The sequence below is a fragment of the Bos indicus genome, chromosome 20 (assembly GCF_029378745.1).
Source record: "Bos indicus isolate NIAB-ARS_2022 breed Sahiwal x Tharparkar chromosome 20, NIAB-ARS_B.indTharparkar_mat_pri_1.0, whole genome shotgun sequence".
Lineage (NCBI taxonomy): Eukaryota > Metazoa > Chordata > Mammalia > Artiodactyla > Bovidae > Bos > Bos indicus.
Window position 1 is genome coordinate 6,835,780 of NC_091779.1, and position 22,908 is coordinate 6,858,687.

At 46.2% G+C, this 22,908-nt stretch overlaps 1 protein-coding gene across 1 annotated transcript; it reads left to right on the forward strand.

The window, feature by feature from the left end:
• Positions 1–221: 221 nt before the first annotated feature.
• On the forward strand, positions 222–12,938 carry ENC1 (ectodermal-neural cortex 1). The gene is made up of 3 exons (XM_019983024.2): positions 222–651; positions 4,477–6,289; positions 10,327–12,938. The coding sequence occupies exon 2, from the start codon at positions 4,488–4,490 to the stop codon at positions 6,255–6,257; it is 1,770 nt and encodes a 589-aa protein (XP_019838583.1). The 5' UTR covers positions 222–651; positions 4,477–4,487; the 3' UTR covers positions 6,258–6,289; positions 10,327–12,938.
• Positions 12,939–22,908: the final 9,970 nt, after the last annotated feature.

Below are 22,908 nucleotides of genomic sequence, written 5' to 3' on the forward strand. Positions count from 1 at the left end.
TCCGCTTTGTCTCTCTCTCTACTTGCCACAGCCCCCTCCCCCGCTTCCTCTCTCGATTAACTCCCCCGACACGCTCTCCTCCCCTTCCTCCTCCTCCTCCTCCGCCGGCCGCTTTCACGCGCTTCCTCCCTCCCTCCCCTGGTGTCACTTTTTGCCTACGCGCCCTCTCCCCTCCCCTCTCCTCCCCTCCCTCCCCTCCCCGTCTCGCCGCTTATAGCCGGGCGCTGGGCTGCTGGGCGCTGACTGCTCGGGCAGCCGGAGAGGAGGCGGCGCGGCTGAGGCGCTGCAGAGACCAAGTGGAGACGCCAGGCGGCCGCCGGCGCGCACGGCTCTTTCCAGCTCCCACCCCCGAGCGTTCAGCCCGCCTCCTTCCGCGGCGCCTGCGGCCGCTGGCTCGCTCTTCCCTCCCGAGCGCCCTCCGGGAGCTGCTCCGCGGGTGGCAGGCCCAGAGTCCTTGACCTGGGAATCGTGAGACCGCGGCGATCAGCCCGCGGTAACCAGCCAGCGAGCCGGAGCCCCATGCGCGCTCCTTTCGCCAGGGCAGTCGCTGTTGCTCCCTGGGGCTGAGACGTCTGCTCCGTCGCCTCCCCGCCGGGTTACCGAGGCCAGACCCAACTAACTGGTTGTGCACTGTGGCCGGCCGCCACTGCTGTAAGTCTCCGCCACCGCCGCGGACCTGTTGCGGGCGCCGCGGGTTTCAGGGGCTGCCTAGTGTGCGTGTGTTTGTGTGTGTGTGCGCGCGCGGGCGCGCACCGCGGAGCCGGGAGCTCCGACTTAGGTGGCGGTGGGGAACTGTTCTCGGGCGGAGACCCCGGCCCGCGGCTGCGCTCCTAGGACAAGCGCTTGGAGCCGGGCACTGCCCGAGGGGCCTCCTCTCCGCCGCCCGGACGAGCCGCTGGGGAGAGAGGAGCTCAGCCAGGATGCGATCGACAGCCCCCCGCCGCCCCATTCCCCTCCGTGGGAAGAGCCGTGCCGAGCGCGCGGGATTGTTTGTGCCCCTTGCACCCTACGCGGCACTCGGGTCACTCACAGACACCCCTAGTGAGGGCGTGTTCACTGCGGCCAGATGTCTGTGGGGAATGAATGAAAACTGCTTTCTAAAAAATTAGGTTTTTGTCATTCAAGTTGTTTAGCTTTAACAGGCTTAGTTTCGAAGGATAGGAATTGGTAGGCGGGGTGGAGATGAACCACTGAACTTGGCATGTATCTTGTGTCGCCCTCACAGGCATGGCCGTGTGTTAAAGAGCGTTACAAGTGCTATAGAGGACTCTATAGTAAAATGCTTTTCTTGTTAACAGTCTCTTTATAGTGTTGTTCCTTTGTTATCAATAATGTAAATTGCCTGAGAAAATCTGTCTAGTTTCTCCTTTGATGGCCTGGAGATCAGGTTCAAAACTTAAAGAAATGTGACGCGCTGCTAAGTATTGGAGGCTGAGATCCTGGTTAAAGAGCATTAAGTGAACTGAAGTTACTGTAGCCAGAATTCCTTTTGATGTTCACTGGTAATAGCAGCCCTTTTCCCCTTCTTCTTTGTAGAGGCAGGTTAAGTATATGTGTGCGTTTTTTGGCCACTTACTTGGCATGCAAATATTATTTCTCTGGGGGCTTAAAAAATGCCAGAAGGATGATTCATTCTGTGTTGAAGGTGTGTTTAGAGGCTGTACACATGGTTTCTGCTGATGTTTTCATGTTTGCATATTTTTAAACCAAAAGGCAAGTTGTCTCCCTTGGGTCTTCAAGTGTACCTTTTAATCAAATATTCCTGCAAGATCGTTGGATTTTGACTGTGACACACTTCTCCATTTGGGTGGCATCCAAGATGACAGACTAGGCTCTTCTGCTGGCTTTTGAACCTACTTGGGAAATCCAGGAGCATAAACACAGGCTGTAAAGAGATGCAGATCCTATATCCCACAGTCTTCTAAACTGTTATGTTAAGTGTAAGCCTGGCTCTGAGTGTTGTTTTACACTGCTCAGGGAAATGCCTTCTGGGCCTGGTGGGTGTGATTCCAGCTCAATCTGCAGGCACTCTGGTGCTTCTGTACCTTGTGCAAGAGCCTCATTCTTCTGTCAGCTGCATTCACTCTCAGCCAGAAAGAAGGCAGCTTTTTTTTTTTTTTTTTAATTGAAATACAGTTGATTTACAATGTTGTTAGTTTCAGGTATACAGCAAAGTGTTCAGAATACACACACGTTTATGAATTCTTTTCCATTATAGGCTATTGCAGGACATTGAGTATATATGCTATACAGTAGGTCCTTGTTGGCTGTCTATAGTAGTGTGTGTATTTTAATCCTAAACTCCTAATTTATTCCTCCTTTCCCCTTGGTAACTGTAAGTTTGTTTTCTATGTGTCTATTTCTGTTTTGTAAATAAGTTCATTTCTATCTTTTTTAAGAAAGGTTTTCCATTAAGCAATATCATATGACATTTGTCTTTATCTGACTTACTTTGTATGATAATCTCTAGGTCCATCCAAGGGAGGCAGCTTTTGAGATTGCTTTGGAAGCATTAGTTAAAAAAGTTAAAAAGCATAGCTACTCATTTGGAATTCTTGCAAGTTTCTATATAAGACATAAGAGTATTTATACCATTTTTTGAGGTTTAGGCTAAAACTCTTCTTCAAAGTACTTAAGGTTGAATGTGCTCACGCACATGATGACTACAGCAGTTGAACAGCAGGGATGCTAATTCAGGTTTGAACATTGGAGAACCTGGTGCATTTACATAGGGTCCTGTCGGTTGCTCTTTGGAGCGTTGGGCCTTGGGTAACCTGGACTAGACCTTAGAGGCTTAGCTTGAGGTGGGGGTGATGCTGGCCTCTTCACCATTTGTCACAGCTCAGGTCACTGTGGAGACTGATGGGTGCTTCCTAAAGTCTTAACACCAGAGCCCTAGGACTCTTGTTTATTTTCTTCTCCAGTAAATCATGTTTACTCATGATGAAAAGTTACATGCCTAAAATAAAAGAAAACAAGTTGCAACTCCTAATAGTATAGACCGGGTGTGTCAAAGGCACCTGCCTCTGTTGTTCTCTGTGCCTGCCTTGCCTCCGCTGGTCAGGTTGAAGGAAACAAGGCTGGTAAGGACTGGCTGTTCTTACTTTGGAACAGATACTGTATCGATGCAGTTCACCGTCCTGGAATAAACAGCTTCCCTACGAATCCTCTGACAGGCGGGTTCTTGAAGCCTTTATTCCTTTGACTTAACAGAAGGATAGGGTTAAAAAAGAAGAAGATAATTCAATTTTTGAAGATAGGTGATAGGCATGTCCTGTAACTTTAGCCTACACTTTGATTACTGAGGAAAGCCAAAGAGTCGATTCGGTTCTGCTATAATTCCCATTTAGATACTGAGGAAAGCACTGTAGTCGGCAAATAAATTCTAGAGTGACCCTAAGTTAACAATGGCTGGCAACACACATATACACACACGTGTGTATGTGTGTTTTGATTTAGATAAAGTAACATTTGCATTCTGATCTCCCTATATGCAGGTGCCAGCATTTGGAGGCACCCAGGGATGGTCCTGGTGATTGATCCCTGTGTAATCGAGAGAGAGCAGTGGATACACCCTTTGTTCTTGCAGCTAGTTTTCTAAGAATTGATTTAAAGCAGGGAGAACAGAACAACGGAACTCCTGAGTTTGCTACTCAAACTAGTCTTTCTTTTCTGGGCACAAATCCTCATTTTGGAAGCTGGCCAGAGCAGAAAAGGTGGGTGGTAAGTGAGGCCAGAGTCTATTCGGTGTTTCCAGGATAGCTTGCTGATCAGTATATGGTCATGTTTATATTGGGGCTCTTTTAGGACTGAAGTGGTAGAGGTGTCTGGTTAGAAATGATTTGTAATGTTAAGTAAATGTTTGGTCACTTCAGAAGTTGGCTTACACCTGTGGATTTAGTGTTACATTTCCCATTTACTGTACCTACACTTTGGTAAAGACAGTGGATATTACCAAAGGAATTCTTAATGGAATTAATTAGTAGGTATTTGTCTTACACATGGCTTTATGTTGGGCATTAAAACTTGTGCCCATCGTGGCGTTACGAGAGCTGGAGGCCTGGCATTGCAAGTGACCAACCCTGAATCAGCTGGACCAGGGCAGGGACCTGTGAGAATGAGACCTTGATCCTCTTGGCTTTTGCTGACTTACATTCTCAGGAACTTCAACATCCTGAAAGTTGGCAATCAGGTTTTCCAAGATGAACCTGCTCTTGAGCAGTGACTTTTTTTTTTTCTAAACAACGTATAGTTCACATAGCTCAACAGTAGTGTGAGTGCCTTTCCTTATAGGTAACTGTCTCTGGCTTTGGATAGGCCTGGCCATCCATTATTCAGAATGTTGGCAGCGGGGCCCACAGCCAAGTATTCTGTTCCCTGGTGTCTTTTGTCTTCTGGTTTCGATTGTGGCTTTGGCTCGGCTGTTCCGAACACTGGGAGCATCACTGTTCAGTAGTTGTGTGTGGTTTTTTCCAGGAGTGGAAACAATGTCTGTCAGTGTGCACGAGAACCGCAAGTCCAGGGCCAGCAGTGGCTCCATCAACATCTACCTGTTCCACAAGTCCTCCTACGCGGACAGTGTCCTCACTCACCTGAACCTGTTACGCCAGCAGCGCCTCTTCACTGATGTTCTTCTCCACGCGGGCAACAGGACCTTCCCTTGTCACCGGGCAGTGCTGGCTGCGTGCAGCCGCTACTTCGAAGCCATGTTCAGCGGGGGCCTGAAAGAGAGCCAGGACAGTGAAGTCAACTTTGACAATTCCATCCACCCAGAAGTCTTGGAGCTGCTCCTCGACTATGCCTACTCCTCCCGGGTCATCATCAATGAAGAGAATGCAGAATCACTCCTGGAAGCTGGCGACATGCTGGAGTTTCAAGACATCCGGGATGCGTGTGCTGAGTTCCTGGAAAAGAACCTGCACCCCACCAACTGCTTGGGCATGCTGCTGCTGTCCGATGCGCACCAGTGCACCAAGCTGTACGAGCTCTCCTGGCGGATGTGTCTCAGCAACTTCCAGACCATCAGGAAGAACGAAGATTTCCTCCAGCTGCCCCAGGACATGGTAGTGCAGCTCTTGTCCAGTGAAGAGCTGGAGACCGAAGACGAAAGACTTGTGTATGAGTCTGCAATTAACTGGATCAGCTACGACCTAAAGAAGCGCTACTGCTACCTCCCAGAGCTGTTGCAGACGGTGCGGCTGGCGCTGCTGCCGGCCATCTATCTCATGGAGAACGTGGCCATGGAAGAACTCATCACCAAGCAGAGGAAGAGCAAGGAGATCGTGGAAGAGGCCATCAGGTGCAAACTGAAAATCCTGCAGAACGACGGTGTGGTGACCAGCCTCTGTGCCCGGCCCCGGAAAACTGGCCATGCCCTCTTCCTCTTGGGAGGACAGACTTTCATGTGTGACAAACTCTATCTGGTCGACCAGAAGGCCAAAGAGATCATTCCCAAGGCTGACATCCCAAGCCCGAGAAAAGAATTCAGTGCGTGTGCAATTGGCTGCAAAGTATACATTACTGGGGGGCGAGGGTCTGAGAACGGGGTCTCGAAAGACGTCTGGGTATATGATACCCTGCATGAGGAGTGGTCCAAGGCGGCCCCCATGCTGGTGGCCAGGTTTGGCCACGGCTCTGCTGAGCTCAAGCACTGCCTGTATGTGGTTGGGGGGCACACTGCCGCCACTGGCTGCCTCCCAGCCTCCCCCTCAGTCTCTCTGAAGCAAGTGGAACATTACGACCCCACAACCAACAAATGGACCATGGTGGCTCCCCTCCGAGAAGGGGTCAGCAACGCCGCAGTGGTGAGCGCCAAGCTCAAGCTGTTTGCTTTTGGGGGTACCAGCGTCAGTCATGACAAGCTCCCCAAAGTTCAGTGTTACGATCAGTGTGAAAACAGGTGGACGGTCCCAGCCACCTGTCCCCAGCCCTGGCGTTACACGGCGGCAGCTGTGCTGGGCAACCAGATTTTTATTATGGGGGGAGATACCGAGTTCTCCGCCTGCTCTGCATATAAATTCAACAGCGAGACGTACCAGTGGACCAAGGTGGGAGACGTGACGGCAAAGCGCATGAGCTGCCATGCCGTGGCCTCCGGAAACAAACTGTACGTGGTTGGAGGTTACTTTGGCATTCAGCGATGCAAAACTCTGGACTGCTACGACCCAACATTGGATGCGTGGAACAGCATCACCACAGTCCCGTACTCACTGATCCCTACTGCGTTTGTCAGCACCTGGAAACATCTGCCTTCTTAAATGCCTTGCATCCTGGAGAGAGTGAGCGTGAGGTAAGTCAGCTTAGCTGTAAGTATCTGTATAGTTGAGTGAGCTGTGTAAGCTCATATGTGGGATAAGACAGGCTCCATATAGCCCGTCCTATAGAGGTACCACACAAACTATACCAATAAAAGCACTTGCACCCCAAAGCTTAAACACTTGTATTGATCACAGCTGCAGTCCCCCCCCAGATCATCAGCCAGTGGTTCTCAGCCTCTACTGAGCCTCGGAATCTGCCAAAGAGCTTTCCAAAATCTGCACACCCCAGAGGCTGGGTTTGTTGGGTCTGGATGGGTCCCAGGCATTAGCATTTTTAGAAAGTTCTTCAGTGGTTCTAATTATGATCTGGTTGGGAACCCTGACCTATGTTAATAATGCCAGCTGATGTCTTCTGAGCCTTCCCCATTTGCTGGCTGTTGGGCAGTGTGTTTCACATGGATCTTTTCATTTGGTCCCCACAACAACCCTGTGGGATATTATTACAGGAGCACTTTATAGATGAGAACACCTGATGTACATAGGGGTTAAGTAAGTTGCCTGAGGTCATAGGGCTTAGCAGGCAGAAAGGTTGGTCAAGACCTCAACCCAGGCAGTCTGGCTGCAAAGTGTAAGCACTTCAGCTCATGCCAAATGGGCACATAGTACACTTCACATTGGTATCACCCCAGGAGATAATTGTTGACATTTAGATTGAGCTTCCTCAAACCCTTTTTGAAATGAAGTAGGGTTTCAAAAATCGAATGCTGAAAATTATTCCCAGTGTATTCTGTGCAAAATTATTTATTAGCTTATTTAAAATGTCCCCCCGTCCCCCCATCCCCAAACTGCCACCTTTAGGGCATTCACTAACTTTTGTGAAATCTGGGTCTGTCCTTGGAAAAAGTTGCACCTGCGTTGCATGAGCTTGTCTGATGCGTGGACACAGAGCCATCCAAACCGCCCTCCCTGCAGCTTTTCAGAGTTAATCATTCAGGCTGACCCCATTGTCAGGGTGAACAAAAGTTGTGTTTCTGTGTCATATATCTGAGTACATAATGGTTGTCTTGTGTACTTAAGAGTGTATCATACTCTTGGTTCAAATAATTAATAGGCCTTCACAGTTCAGGGTTCAGGGAGCTAATGGCTGCCTTGCTTCCTTGTAAAGCACTCTCAGGATTGGCCCCAAAGTCACTTAAGCATGTGTAAGTGTAGCACAGAGCACATGGAATGGGTTGATTTGTTTTGGTGACTAGAGGGCTCGTTACTAATAATAAGAGGATGAAGTTTAAGAATCTGCTTTGGAGGAGCTGCTTGTGAAAATGAACTCATTACTTGGAAAGGTTTGGTTCTGTGTTTAGTATGCTTCACACCTTTCAAGGGGACCGTCCAGCAAAGAGGGGGTTTGGACTCTTCGTTTGTCTTCTCTTCACTCATCTCTTACAGCTCCTTTAGAAACACAAGTAAAATTGACCTCCCTTTCATATGTAATCTTCCTATTTCTTTCATTTCTTCTTCATCTCCTCCCGCCTGTTACAATTGGTACAGTTCTTCGTAACGTAATGCTTACCTGTACTGAGACACCGTCATGGGTGCAGGAACTGTCGGGACCGTCCTCTGGGGAGCGAATGGGGTAACTGTTCCAAACCAAACTGGTTTTTGCAGCCTTGCTGGCATCTCAGTAATCCTGAATAAACAAATGCTCTGAAAGGGGTTATTTCATTTGCCATATAAATGCATTACTCAACTCTAAAGGAAGTTTAAAGAACCTTCTAGGCAGAAGCATCAATTAACAGCCTGCTAAATTGGGTGTTAGTCCAGAATTGACTATATTTGCATAGGAGAGCCTTAAAAATTGCCAGTGACAGTGGCCATACTTCCAGGTGGTGATTGGCTTGGCATCCTTGGAACAAGGTAAGGAACCGGAAGCAGAAAGAGAGCGACCACGTATGTCTGGTTCTAGACTTCAGCTGTGGAGTCTGGACCTCTCTGCACTTCACACTTCCCCTTTGTTAAATGAGTAATTTGAATTGTGCTTTCCTTGAGATCTGTCCCAGTTTAGACTTGGATGAATTGATAAATGAGAAAAAAGCAAAGAAAGGGGTGAAAATACCTAGCCCATGTCTGTAATATATTAAGTGTTCAATACTCTTATTAGTTTTCTTTCCTCCCTTCAATTTAGACCTTACCTTGAAGTGGAATTAGCTTTATGTGTTGTGGGAAAATGAGGTTTCTATGACTGTTACCTGCTTGTTATCTCTATACTTCATTTTTGGTACCTTCTTTCTCAGCCCAGAGTGAGTATGTTAGCAAACACTTGAATTCACCCTCTCCTGGGGCTTTGAACCTATTTAATCACACATGTCCGGCCCCTGGGAAATGGAGTAAAAAAAGTGTTGGGTTATATTCGAAACATATCCTCTCCACTCTTGGTGCTATTAGCCAGAGAGTCAAGCACAGGACAAGCAAATTTGAGGGGGCTGGATTTGCCTTTTTAAAGGATGGCGTGGGCCTGATCAAAGCCACTCTTGCAGTTTCCGACGGGGAGAATGTTGGTTTAAATTTTTAAAGTTTACGGCACACAAGATAGTGTTAAAACACTTAAGTCGGATGGAGTGACTTAAAAGAAGTACTGTGTAGGTATCAGTCGTGAGCTGCAAGTACTTCCGGGACCTGGCTTTTCCTTCCAAATGTAGGTGCTACCTGAATTAATACAGTGTTAACACAAAGTTTCCCTCTGCCTGAAAGCTTATCCACCAAGGTGATTTTAACTCTCTGTTGCTGCTCTGTCAGCGCTGGGAGGGACAGAAAGGAAATGCCTTTGATTTCACTCCGTGTTCATGGTGCTCTGTGGCCCCAGCTTGACAACACTTGGATTTTGGTTCACTTTGTCCCCTGCTCCCCTTTGTAGAGGTGTTTTTGTTTGGGGTTTTTTTTGTTTGTTTGTTTCTTTTTTTTTTGGTTTTTCTGTTTGAGTGTGCAACATCTTGAACTTTCATATTGTTACAAGATACATTCTTTTGGCCTCATGTTGATGTATAGGTTCCAAGGAGGTGGGGGTGGGGGATGACACGGTAGTCTAAGGAATGTCTTGAAAGCTTGAATCACTGTTTTGAAATGGAAGAAACAGCTAATGGAATGAATCAGACTTCTGAACACCCGAGAGCAAGAAGGACTCCGTGAGTGATGAGCAGCCGCTCCTGAATTCCTTTGTCTGTACTTGGAATTTCAGCATTGGGGCTGCAGATTCCTATGCTAGGGCTGGAAATGTGCTCCAAGAACAGATAGGGGGAGCTTTTCAAAGACAAAAGCCCTCTGCGAACTCTTCTTATGTAAAATTAGACTTAACCAAGTGTGAAGGATTGCTGGTGTGAGAAACCACCAGTTCTCATGAAACCTGCAAGCTTGTGCTTACAGCACCTTGAATTTATCATCGGCGGTCGGTCAGTCCTGTAGGTGATAAAGCTGAATGCTGCATGCCACAGCCTGAGTCTCCTATGTGTGGACTGATGAACTTGGAGAATAAACTCCAGCCTTGGCTGCTGAGGCCTGGTGTGCTGTCATGTGAAAAGAAGCGAGACTGATTTCTGCCATAATGAATAGCAGAGATGCATTTAAATAAGAGGATTAATATGTCTGCTTTCTATATGGTGAATAAATTTAATTTGGAATCCTTTATGGTAAATGGGCCAAAGAAGGTGGGGGTGAGTTGGCAAAGGAATCTCTTGTGACCCTCTGGTGATCACTTTACAGTGACGCTGTTTAACCATGGAGAGGAATTACGCATATCAGAAGCAGAAGATGTAATAGCACCTAGGTATATAGGTTTGATTTGCATGTATGTATGGTTAATCAAGAAGTGAGGATCTTTTCTGTTTTTGCTGGAGCATCTGCATGCACGAATGCACAAGCGTGCTCATTTAAGTCTGGCATTTTAAATATCTTTGCACATTGCCTACCAAATGTGTAATTAAGACCTTTAGAAGCAATATTGACCAGCTCTGTCCTGAGTTTAATTTTTTTTTTTTTAGATTTGAGACTAACAAAAAATCTTCCTTCTCTTCTATTTTAGCTGACTCCATCCCTCGATGAGACAAGATGCGATTTCTACTTTAGAGAGGCCACATCGAATGAAAGACAAGAAAAAGGAAAAGAAGTTGCTACAAGACTCGCATCCAATCCACCGCACCTTGTAAATGCTTCTAACTGGACATGAAGGAAGGGGGTGGGGGAGGGGGTGGGATTTTCAGTGCGAGTAGCACATGGTTTAAATATGAATGAACAAACCTGTGATCTAGTCCTTGTCTTGTAATTGTGGATTAATGTCAGCATTAATCAGCTTCTCAAAGGGAGAGAAAAGCCAGCCCTTTTTCCTTGCTGTACCATATTCAGCATTTGATTTTCCATGGGTTCCACCACTTATGTGTAAAATTTGAAATGGTTGTCACCTCTCTCTGAGGAGCAAGCTTGAAGCCTCCACACCAGCTGCTGTTGGAGATTTGAAAGCCCGACTGTGGGGCCAGGAGGGGAGCTGGCTGGGCTGGCTGCAGAAGTGAGGACCGCTGGACTCCACGCTAATCTCCCAGGGCTGTGCTCCCCAGAAACGCTTCTGAACAATGGGGACATTGTTGGTAGCTGTTTGCTAGATGTTCTCTTCTATTTATAAGTGACTTTAAACTTTCCCTTGGCTGGTAAGAAATGTGTTGTAGGTTTAGCTATTTATTGTTTGAATCCTGCATGCTGAAACAGTGCTTATAGTTGTCTTCACGTGTATGGACGCGTGTGAATGGTTGTACGTTTTGCACAATTTTGTGACCGTTGTGATGTGCTCTGCTGCACAAAAGTGAAAACTTTGGCGTTACACTTAGGGGTATAACTGGAGGGTGGGTTGGGCAGGGTTGGCGGGGGCAGATTTTGTAAATGTCAAGACAGGGAAAGATGACAAAATAGAAACTTAAAGTTACATCCTAGAGGTAGGGAAAGCATGAAGGTCATTTTTTTCTTAAACTTAAATCAGCTTTGGGGTGTCGTGGGCTCTGGTCATGCCAGTGGCTCCTGGGGCAAGGGAAGCCTTCTTTCTGTCCTTCCCATCCCTGTTCGATTTACTTGCTTCTGTCTCAGCTACTGAAGTTTGGAAAGGACCAAATCACTTGGCAGTTTTTTGGTTTTTTTTTTTCCCCTTTGTGTGATATCCTGAAATCCTGGAAATTCTATGGTCTAGTTCTGTATATAGGGCACAGGTAAAGGCATTGTCCAAAGTTTATTTATTTATCTATTTATTACCCTCTGAGAATGCTTGGCCATAACCCCAGTTAACAGGAAAAAACACAACTCTCACCGACAGAAATTAATTCACTCAATCAGATTTGCTTGACCAAAACTGGTCGTTCTCTATTCCTGCTGTAGCGTTTAGCAAGTGCTAAAAGTTCTCCAAGGTGATATTCAGAGGGGTACAGTGTAAACTTCAGTGCTCCCTCTTAGGTAAGTCTCTAAAAGAACTCTTTGGTGCACGAAAGTGACACGTATGGCCCCCCAAACACCAAAGAACAGTAAGCAGTGGCCCCTTCTGAGAGGCCTCCCTGGAGAGCTGGGAATGGGTTGTGAATACATTCTTTGCTAGTTCCAGTGCTTGTTTGCTAAACATGTGCCGTGATAGGTATTAGTGGTAGACTCATAGGTGCTTCCTCGCAAGTGTCCGGGGAAGCCCAGCATTTGCAACTCACACTGCTTCCATTGCTGTTTCTCGTAATATCGTATCTTAGAAAATAGGGTTTAAGACCAATAACCTTTGACATTTTGTGTTTGCATTGTCTAAAGACAGATAAATCCCTCACATTTCTCTCCACCTGAATTCATTAGACTAATTGTACATGTCCGTCCGTGCCGTGAATAAGTGGGCTATACTTGGACCAAAATAAATGAGCCATCGAAATCAAAGGGAGGGTCTCAATACTTTGCAGCAGTCAGTCCCTCGCTCTTAGATGTGTTCTAAGCCATGCAAATGTCTGATTGTACCCTGGCGGTATATTGTCGCAGTTACAGCTCCGTAGTTTATGATGCAAATCTGGCAAGATGTGAGTGTCTCTACGTGGCTTTTGAGAGCAGGGTGAATTTTCTGCAGCTGTTTCAAAGTTGTGGTCTGTCCTTGAATCCTCTATTAATTGCAGTGTGTGAGCCAGAGGGAGCGGTGGTCAGGGTGGGCCCGCAGCCTGCAGGGAACTTTCTGGACTCCTGCTCTTTGAATTGACAGAGGCATTTGGGCTCACTACTTGACCATTCTCACCCTGTGAAATGTCGTACACTTTGAAGCAAATACAATTCACAGCACAGTGCACACAAAAACCTTGGCATAAGACAGAGAAGGTTCTTCTTATTCTGTGGGCTGGTTGCTGTGGAAACGGATAACAAAGGGCAGCCTTCCACTTCTGGTATAATTGTGTAGACCCCTTTTCTCTGGGCTTGACACCTGTCTGAATAAGAATGATTAGAGCTGAATAATATCCCTCTCTTGACTATTTTGAGTATGTGGTTCACATACAAAACTGTGTAAGTTGAAGAAGTAAAGTGTTCGTGTTCATATGTACTTGTTTGCTACTACATTTTTGAGGTTTTGTAAAACTGTTATTTTTTTTTTTCACAATGTGAAACTGAAGGTCAAATAAATTATTAGAGATTTTCTCTTCATTGTGTGTATGGCTAATTATTGAATATAATTTTAGGCATTGGAAAATTGTGCTTTTTCTAGTTGAATTCAAAAGAGGATCATTTCAAATTTTTCTGGGTGTCCTCTATTTCACCATTTAGTTATATCCATTTATTAGAGCAATTTTGCACATTAAGTAACTTAAAATGTTGGCCTTTTAGAATATTTAAGCAAACCCAAAATATACCTCAGTTGAGCTTACTGATGGTTTAGAATATAAAGTCATGTACTATGCAGTGGTAAGACAACATGCTTAATATATAGAAGGAATTTAGTTTTTGTACTTCTCGTGGGATATGTTTTGTTAGGAAAGCTGTGAGAAAAGAGGCTGGAGGTAAATCCTGTTTTCATCTGACACTGCCTTAGAGTTATTTAAAGTAAGTGGAAATGTATGCATATTATTTCTTTGAAGTGGCACGAAAAACCACAAGTTTAACCCTTCTTAACTTAGCTTCTTTCCAGTTGAAAGCTGCCATCCCAGCCGGCTCCTCGTAAAGCCTCTTGCCCCCACTTCAGGATGTCGTGCCTCGTGCAGATGCTCCTTTATCCCTTAAGGTGGACCCCTTGTTGTTTTAATGGGCAGAGCAACACTGGGCATCATCTTTTTTGGATAGACATAAATACTACCTTAGAAGTCTAGGAGAGACACAAGTAGGCAGAATGCAATTACTGCCCTTGGACTTGGACCAAGATGTCAGAGCAGATGCCTCAGGTTTTACAGAAGCGTCATTCAGGCCCATGCTGGGTGAGGCTGGTCCAGAGCCAAGCCTTGAGAACAAGTGACTGCAGAATCCTCCGGTCCCTTGGCACACAGTGCTCGTGACCCATGGAAGCCCTGCTGGTGACGTCATCTATGACATCATGTGACTTGGTGAGAAGGGAGAGTTAGTGGACACATGGGACTCAGATGCTGAGGCCTTGATGCCAGTCCTCAGAAGGCTGGAGAAGAGTTCATGTAGATGATGTGGACCGACTTCTCATTCTCAGGAGTTCTTTATCATCAGTAGGGATGTGTAAACAGATTAAAGAAGATACTAAAGATTCCTAATTTTCATTTCATTTGGAAATTTCATTTCATTCAGATATCCTTATCACCCTAATGGTGGCTGCATTAGTCTGGATTGCCTTCAAATGTGTATAACATCAACTGAAATCTGGCTATTACAGGGGTGAAAACTTTTGGAGGCTGGCAATCCAGGGCTTGGACAGTCTGCCTACAAGGCCATCAGGGGTCTGGGATTCTTCTTTAAAAAAAAAAAAAAAAATTTTATTTATTTTGTTTGGCTGTGCGAAGTCGAACCGTGGCAGGTGGGATCCTCAGTTGCGGACGTGGGATCCTTTTGTTACGGCATTCTGGGTCTTTAGTTTCAGCATCTGGGATCTACTTCCCTGTCTAGGAATCAAAGCCAGGCCCCCTGCATTGGGAGGGCAGAGTCCCAGGCTCTGGCTCACCAGGGAGGTCCCAGGGGGCTCTTCTGCCTCGGCATCCCAGGCATGGGCCTTTGGTCCTTACGCTTACAGGCTGGCAGCTGTGCTGTGCTGTGCTTAGTCACTCAGTCATGTCCAAATCTTGGACTGTAGCCTGCCAGGCTTCTCTGCCCATGGGATTCTCCTGGCAAGGATATTGGAGTGGGTTGCCACGTTCTCCGCCAGGGAATCTTCCCAACCCAGGGATCGAACCGGGGTCTCCTGCCTTGTAGGTGGATTCTTTACCAGCTGGGCTACCAGAACAGCCCGTGGCAGCTGTACCTCACAGAACTGCATGGGCATTCTAGGCGGCAAAGATGGGGGCAAAAGGGAAGAAGTATTTGTCAGATGAAATTTCCTTTTTCTTGAGACAATAATAAGTTTTCCAAAAAGACCCACCTCAGAAACTTAAACACCTCTCACTGGCCAGAATTGGGTCTCACAACCTCCTAAAGAAGTAAGAGAGCCTGAAAAGAGGAGTACTTTTACGTATTCCTCTTGATGCCACCCCATACAAAAAAGTGAGTTTTTTGTTGCTAAGGGTGAAAAGGAGAGCAGATGTTGCTAAGCAATTGCTGCCTAGGGTCTGCCACAGTGGATAATCCAAGGGTCATTTTAAACAACAGCCCCATTGATGGAGTGACTATGATGCGCTGGGGCTGCACTAAAGACATGCTTTCCTTCATCTCTTAACTCTCACAACAAATGCAGGTAAGTGCAGAGAGGTTTCTTAACATCTCTAAGCCTCAATTCCTTCCTCTGTAAAATAAGGATGATTAATTTTTGTTGTTCTTGTTCAGTCACTAAGTCGTGTCTGACTCGTTGCGACCTCATGGACTACAGCACACCAGGCTCCTCTGCCCTCCACTATCTCCTGGAGTTTGCTCAGATTCATGTCCTTTGAGTTGGTGATGCTATCTAAACATCGCATCCTCTGCTGCTGCTGCTAAGTCACGTCAGTCATGTCTGACTCTGTGCGACCCCATAGACAGCAGCCCACCAGGCTCCCTCATCCCTGGGATTCTCCAGGCAAGAACTCTGGAGTGGGTTGCCATTTCCTTCTCCAATGCATGAGAGTGAAAAGCTGCCCCTTCTTTTTCCTTCAATCTTTCCCAGCACCACAGCCTTTTCTAATGAGTCAGCTAGGAACGTTTATTCATATCCTACATTTAAGCACTAAGCTCAGGGCCTGGTGCGTCGGAGGTTCTCACTAATGTTCAGCTGTCATTTTTAGACATTTTAAACATCCAATAAATCAGAATCTGAGTGCTTATTCTGTGTGACAGATTGTGTTGACGTGTCCATCGCCTTAATTGATCCTTAGAGCAATTAAGAGGCACTTTTTTTTTTGGCTGCACCCACAAGGCATGTGGGATCTTAATTCCCCTACCCGGACTTGAACCCATACCCCCTGCAGTGGGAGCTCAGAGTCTTAACCACTGGACTGCCAGGGAGGTCCTGAGAATAGGCACTGTTATTACCCCCATTTTGTAGATGAAGAAACAGGTTTTGAGAGATTAACTTGCCAAGGAAGTGGTGAGGCCTGGATTTCAAGGCATGCTCTATGAACCTGTCCAGGAATGTGGAGGATGGTGACTCATGGGGCCGAGCCTGACTGTGGGAAACCCGGGACTGCCCGTATTGTGTCTGGGAAGGCATGACTTCGTGAGAAGGCCTGAGAAGTTTGCAAGTGGTGAGTCCCACCCTGGACACCAGGACTAAAGAAGCAAAGAGAAAGAAAATCTACTAGGCCGCTCACAATGTTCCTTGATGACAGGTTTCTGAAATTCTGATTGAGGAGAATTTTAGAATAAACGGGGGCCCTGGGTGGTCGTTACACTGGATAACTCATTGAGCTAGGTGCACACTTAGACTCTGTGTACTTTTTGTTCGTATAATGTTAATCGCTTAAACGTTGAACATACAAATGGACAATGGCCAGTGCGTAATAAAAATAGAATTCTGAACCACAAAAACCTGCAGCAACCAGACCAGGAAACCAACCGCATTATCTCCCATAACCAGCCCAGAATGTCAGCCTGCAATCTACAAGTCTGACTTGCAGGAAGTCAGATTACTATCTCTAGCAACTGGTCTAAGAAGCCAAACAATAACCTGTGCAACAATTGGCCCCAAACAGCCAGGACTTGATTAATAACTTCCAGCTTTTCTAATTTTTGTTGCTGCTCCCCACTTAGGACCAACCAGAAAAAAATCAAATATCCCCTCCTAACTATCATATAACATGCCTGCTTCTAGTTAGCCTGCCTTCAACGTCCCTAGGTCACCAGCCTCCAACCAGGGCATATCTGAAACCTTCCCTTTTTTCCACTATAAAGCCTTTCCACTTCTGTGCCCGCTTTTGAGTCTCTGCCAAAACCAACTGACAGTGACTGACTCCCCTGCAATATAGCAAGCTCTGAATAAATAGCCTTTGCCTGTTCTCATTTTGTTAGTTTTTGTTTATTTTGACAGACAAATGTTTGTTCAATAAAAAGTTAAATATTTCAATAAAAGTGTTCATAAAAATGAAGTGAGAACCAACATTTTGGGTTCTGGGCAAGCTGGGTTTTCGAAGGATGTCATTTGCAACCTGCATGTCACAGTAAGATAAAACGTACACAGCACATATTGTAGGAGAAAAATGGATTTTGAGTTAATGAGGTTGAGATTAGGGCATCTGGTTTGCCAAAAGGAGAGCAGTTGCTTTGTTTGGGAATATTGTGAATAAAGTGAGAACACTTAAGTGAGTTTTACAGCCATATTCATGGTGCACATGAATGTATGAATAAATGCAAAAACTTAGCAGTTAATTCCTGGTCTTGCCTGTCACAAATCTTAAGTGCTTTGCCTGTCTGACACATACTCAGACAAGCCATCTGTCCTGCATTTGAGTTTAATCACAGACAATGAATCGTAAAGCTCTGTTATTTGTCAGACCTTGGACCACTAAGTGCAAGAGCTAACTTTCAGAGGAAAAATAAAGTGTACATTGAAGCTTGACTAGGAATTAAAAGCAATTTGACTAAGTAAATTACAAATCTACCATAATCTCATCCAGCTCTGCTTACAGCCCAGCTTGCTTTGTGAGTTTGGGAAGACCAAATGAGACAAAGTTTCTGTCTTTCTCTTTCTCTGGTCCTGTTTCCTTGGCAACCATAATCTTTATATGGGCGAAGATGGGGGACGGCATCGAGGAAAGGCAGTTGGAGGGGCAGCCAAGTCTTCTACTAATCCTTTCCTTGGGTGGTTGGATGACTTGTTTTGTTACAAAAAGTGATTTTACACCCAGTTTTTAGACGTTGCTGGGGGTGTTTATTGAATATCCTAGAAGGGCTGAGAGCACTTGCGGATACTGTAAGTATAAAGAAGATGAAATCAGTAGATACAAATCAGGCACCTGCAAAGTGAAAGCTAAAACGTCTCTCTCTTTGAGGATCTAATTAATCTGTTGGCAAGCTCTAAATTGCAAACACCGGGGTACCACTCAGCCACCCCCACACGTTCTGGCCAAGTCTGTTGCTGCCAGGAGAACCGTTTTGAGAGAAGAGATCTAGGAATTCTGCTATCATGGGTCTGCTCTAAAGGGAAGGAAGGGAGAAAGAGGAAAAAGTAGAAGGATTCTGGGGCAGACGTGCCTGGGGGGTCCACCTCACATTCCTTTCAGATGCTTACTGAGGTTGCACCTATTCAAGAGACAGAGGCGGTCAGTCAGCACCCTGTTAAAATGGAAATCCCTAAGCTCCGTCTGGGGGACTGTTAGTATTCGCCTGTTCAGATGATCCAGGCCACTCTGGGGCGTGGGTGGGGATGCGGGCGCTGATCAGCTGCGTCAGGGAACCCTGGGTGGGGTGCGTTCTGCCCAAGTGGGGCTCGACTGGAAGGCACACTCGGGAACACTGGGAGTCAGAAGGCCTGTGGGTATTGTAGCAGCAGGCGGGAGAACAAATGAGAAAGGCACGACTTCAAAAATGTTACCGTTGGTGGGAGGGAGGGATGAGAGGGCAGAGCATGGAAGATATTTAGGGCCCTTAAGCTATTCTGTGTGATACTGTAATCTTTGAAACGCCCTTAAGTATCTGTCCAGACCCGTAGAATATATACCGAGAGTGAACCCCAAGGTGATAATGTGTCAGTGTAAGTTCCCAGCAGACCCAGGCTGCAACAAATGGACGGCTCTGGTGGGGACTTTGAGAGAGGTGGAGGTTGCGTGTTTGCTGGACACGGGGTTATGTTGCTGGTATGGGAACCCTGTCCTTTGCTGTCAGTTCTGCTGTGAACCTAACACTGCCCTAAAAAAAGAAGGTTTATTAAATGCCAAAAAAATAAAAAGAAACAAAAAGAGTCTTTAAAGGATGTCAAATAAATTGTTAAACCTAAATAAGTTATATAGTATATATATATATATATATTTTAAAAACTGTTACCATGGGTGGACTCCATGTACTGGAAAGAGAAAACTCTCCCATCCCTGCATTCACTGACCCAGGACCCCGGATCAGGCCCTCCTAGCGGAGGCTTAGGACGTGGAGTCATGATGGGGAACGAGCCACCAATTATAACATCGCCGCCAGGAGGATACGTCCTACACTCCAAGCTGCGAACTTACAATTCACTGTCAGAACCGACTGACTCACAAATTGACAGTCGATATTTTGGCAAATACCTACATGTGAATATCTGCAGTCACTGTATAAGTGCTGATTCAGAGATTTTTATTTCTGCACATTTTTTTTTCCTTCATAAGACTTTGTGTTTGAAATTTAAGGACTGTAATATATTATTTCCACATTCAGGTATTTTTCTAGAGCAGAAAGTCAACTTCATAAATGGCAGTTGTTTTTCAGTCACTAGGTCGTGTCCGACTCTTTGCAACCCAATGGACTGCAGCACGCCAGGCTTCTCTGTGAAACTGAAAGTCGCTCAGTCCTGTCCGACTCTTTGTGGCCCCATGCATTATAGAGTCCATGGAATTCTCCAGGCCAGAATACTGGAATGGGTAGCCTTTCCCTTCTCCAGGGGATCTTCCCAACCCAGGGATTGAACCCAGGTCTCGCACATTGCAGGTGGATTCTTTACCAGCTGAGCCACCAGGGAAGCCCAAAATACAAATGCCTGTGTGACTAGAAATTCATTTCGTCATTCACTGGTCTATTGGCTGGGAACATTTTCTTTTGAAATAATCAGAGAAGGAAGGGATTATAATCCCAGGTTGAAATACAGAAATGTTCAGAGATAAAACAAGCCATTTGGAAACAACAATAGGTCTTTCAAAAGTTCCGGTAGCACTGATTAAAGGTAGCTGGGGGAAGCAGGGTGTCTGTTTCTCAGATGACACAGGTTGGTCTTGTTGGCTGGGGCTAGGGCAGACGGCTTGAACTGTCTGTGAAGAGGCACCTTGGGAATCCCTGGGGGTTGGAGAATGGGGTGGAGCACAGAGGCGTGATGGAGGCGGGTAACATGTTGGGTGTCCTTTGCTGCCAGCAGACCAGAGAGGAGGCTGTGAGGAAGATAGGTCTTGGGGGATGACTGCCTGTACAATCTCTGAATGGCACCTGCAGCTTTTCTTGCCATCCAGGAACCACGTCCAAGGACAGAGAGTCACCCTCGGGCAGGGATTCCCAAGGCCTCTGGGCTGGCACTGAATGTGCCCTAAATGCTGCACATTCAGTGAGTTACTCAGGCTGGGTGGCGAGTTGTCATCAGCAGATCCCTTCCTGCCTCTGAGACCAAAGGCTGAGCAGCGCCCTTCCCTTTGCATCTCTGAGGAAGGGTGTAGTGGCTCTTTCAAAACAAGAGAAGAAAGGGGCCACCCTCCAGGTGGGAAGGGGTGGTGGGTACTGCACCTGGAGACCAGAGGCCGGGCAGCAGCCTCGGTGGGGAGTAGAAACAGCAGAAGCGGAGAGGGGAGGAGCTGCTCACCTCCTCAGGTTTGGCTCATGCACGGACAGCCACGTTCACAGGTGGACCTGGAACGGCGTCAGTCTGTGATGAATGTATATGGTACCTGGAATCCACCGTATGGGACAGAGCCTGTAAGAGAGGGAAGTGGGGGCACTTCCCTGGATCCAGTGTTTAAGACTCCACACTTCCAATGCAGGAGGTGCAGTTTCAATCCCTGGTCAGGAAACTAAAATCCCACATGCCAAGCAGTGCCTCCAAAAAAAAGAAAGGGATGAGGGATGAGTAGACGTTGGAGCTGTTGATGCCTGGCAGGTGTCTCACTAGCAACAGGAAACACTAGTATTTAGAAAAGCGCTTTCTCTCCTTCCTGCCTTGCTTCACAAGGGTCTGATCTGGGATGTGGTTTGAATCTCTCTCCACTTTTTCTGGTCATTTCCTCGTATTCTTCAGGCCTTTCTCCTGAACATCTCTTGCTGGGCCCATCCTGTCTTGATGTCTGCTTCTCAGAAAGTGTTAGTCACTCAGTCATGTCCAACTCTTGTGACCCCATGGACTGTGGCCCGTCCATTGAATTCTCTAGGCAAGAATAGTGGAGGGGGTTTCTTCTTCCAGGGGATCTTCCCCACCCAGGGAGGGAAACTGAGTCTCTTATGCCTCTAGCATTGCAGAGATTCTTTACCGTTTGAGCCATGTGAGGACCCGACTAAACCAGGAGGGTCACAGCTGAAGACTGAGATCGAAATCGCCACCTACCTGCTATCTTACCCCTTGACCCTGTGATTTCATGCGGGCCAGGCAGGTGTAGGAGCAGGTGAGGGAAGGTTTCCAATAGGGATGAGATCATCCCCGTGGCCCAGCTCTCGGTATCATACTTTCAGAGGGATAGTTTGTTTTTTTTTTCACTTTCATTTTTATATTCAGGGGAGATGACTAAATGGTTTTGAAAACGTCCTAGCATTTGGCAGCAATCTGCCTGAGCAGAGTGATATGATTGCTCTGCTCACAACTAAGCTGCAATTTTCGGCAGGATTTCCAGAGCGCCTCAGCATCTAACAACTCATGAAAACTTGGTGGTAATTTCAGGATGCCTAACATCTGTTTGTTCGTTTCGTTACAAGTCACCTGGGCAAATGCTCTTCCTCCCTCTGCCCCATAAATGAGCTAATATCCAATTAGAACATTCTGGTTAATAGCAGCAGCAATCATCCAGAGGCAGTCTACAACAAAGCCTTAAAAGTAATGGCACTTCCCCATGTTAACAAAACCAAACCATTATTTTTCTCTTAGCTCAGATGGGCTATTTGCTGATGTGTGACCAGCTATCACAGCTTATTCTCTGAGGAAGCAGCAGCCTTGGTTTCTTTGAAAAGAACTGCTCCTTTCATCCGGCGGTTTTGAATAAAAAGATTTGGGAGCAATATAATGTGCATTTTTACAATAACATGGTTCCATAATAGCACTGTGGCCCATCCCTTTCTGATCGGTTTTAAAAGCATGACTATTGCATCTATTCAAGATTTTCCAATGGAGACCTTTGAGCATGCTTTTGAAATAGATGTTGAGCATGCTGAGTTCCACAGTTATTTCTCCTCTGTTTCTTTTTCTCTGAAATGGCTATCATCTTACTCAGGAAGAGCATGATGATTGAACATACCTGCAAAGGTCTTAACAGCTTTGGAAGCAGCAGGAAGCCCACCCTGGGCACCTTTAGTTTATTAAACATCCTGACACCCTAGTAAGTGTCTTTCTTCAAGGTCAGCTTTCTGTTGCTGGGGTGTAGAATTGGAAGATGACCAAAAGACAGCCCCTTAGAAGCCTCCACAAATGGATGCCAGTGTCTCAATGCCATCAGCCAGCCAGGCAGGAGGGGAGGTGCAGGCATTGTGTGGGGCACCCCCATCCTGCCTTAGAGCATCCAGGGCAAACCCCAAGGGGCAGGGGTGACTGCAAGTGGTCTCAGCTGGGGCCACTGAAAAGCTGAAAACTCCCTTTCTGTTGTCCATTCAGGTTTTTTCTCTCTACTCCAAAGACAAAGCTTTCGCAATCTCATGGGATCAGGACTGATTGCCCGGCCGGGGTTTATAGTCAGCCTTGGATCCTGACTCTCAGTCTGTGCTTAATTTTCTGTGGTGACAATTAAAGCTCATTAAAAAGCTGACACGTTGTTTTCAGCCTTCCACTTGTCTCTGTGATTCACTTAGAAGTTTTAAGAAAGGAGGAGGAGAAACCATATTAGTCACAGGAAAGAATAAAGTTTGGGGCCTCCCTTTCTACATCGTAAAGTTATTGGCAATGGGAGAGTTGTTGAATGACTTCCACTAAGTCCTTCTGTTGAGATGGTAACAGCAGGAGATGAAGTTAAGCCTTGTCAGGGTGCCATCCTTCACCCACTGAAAGTGGTATTAGGAATTAAAATAGAGTCAGTGACAGCCACACACCTTGTTTGTCACAAGCTCAACCTAGGATTTTAACTGAAGGAGAAATGACAGATGATGAAGAATAAGTTTTTAAAATCCGGAAAAAAGTTTTCATGTGGCAACTTGAGAGAAATAATTTCAGGCTTCTTTTTACCAAAATTAA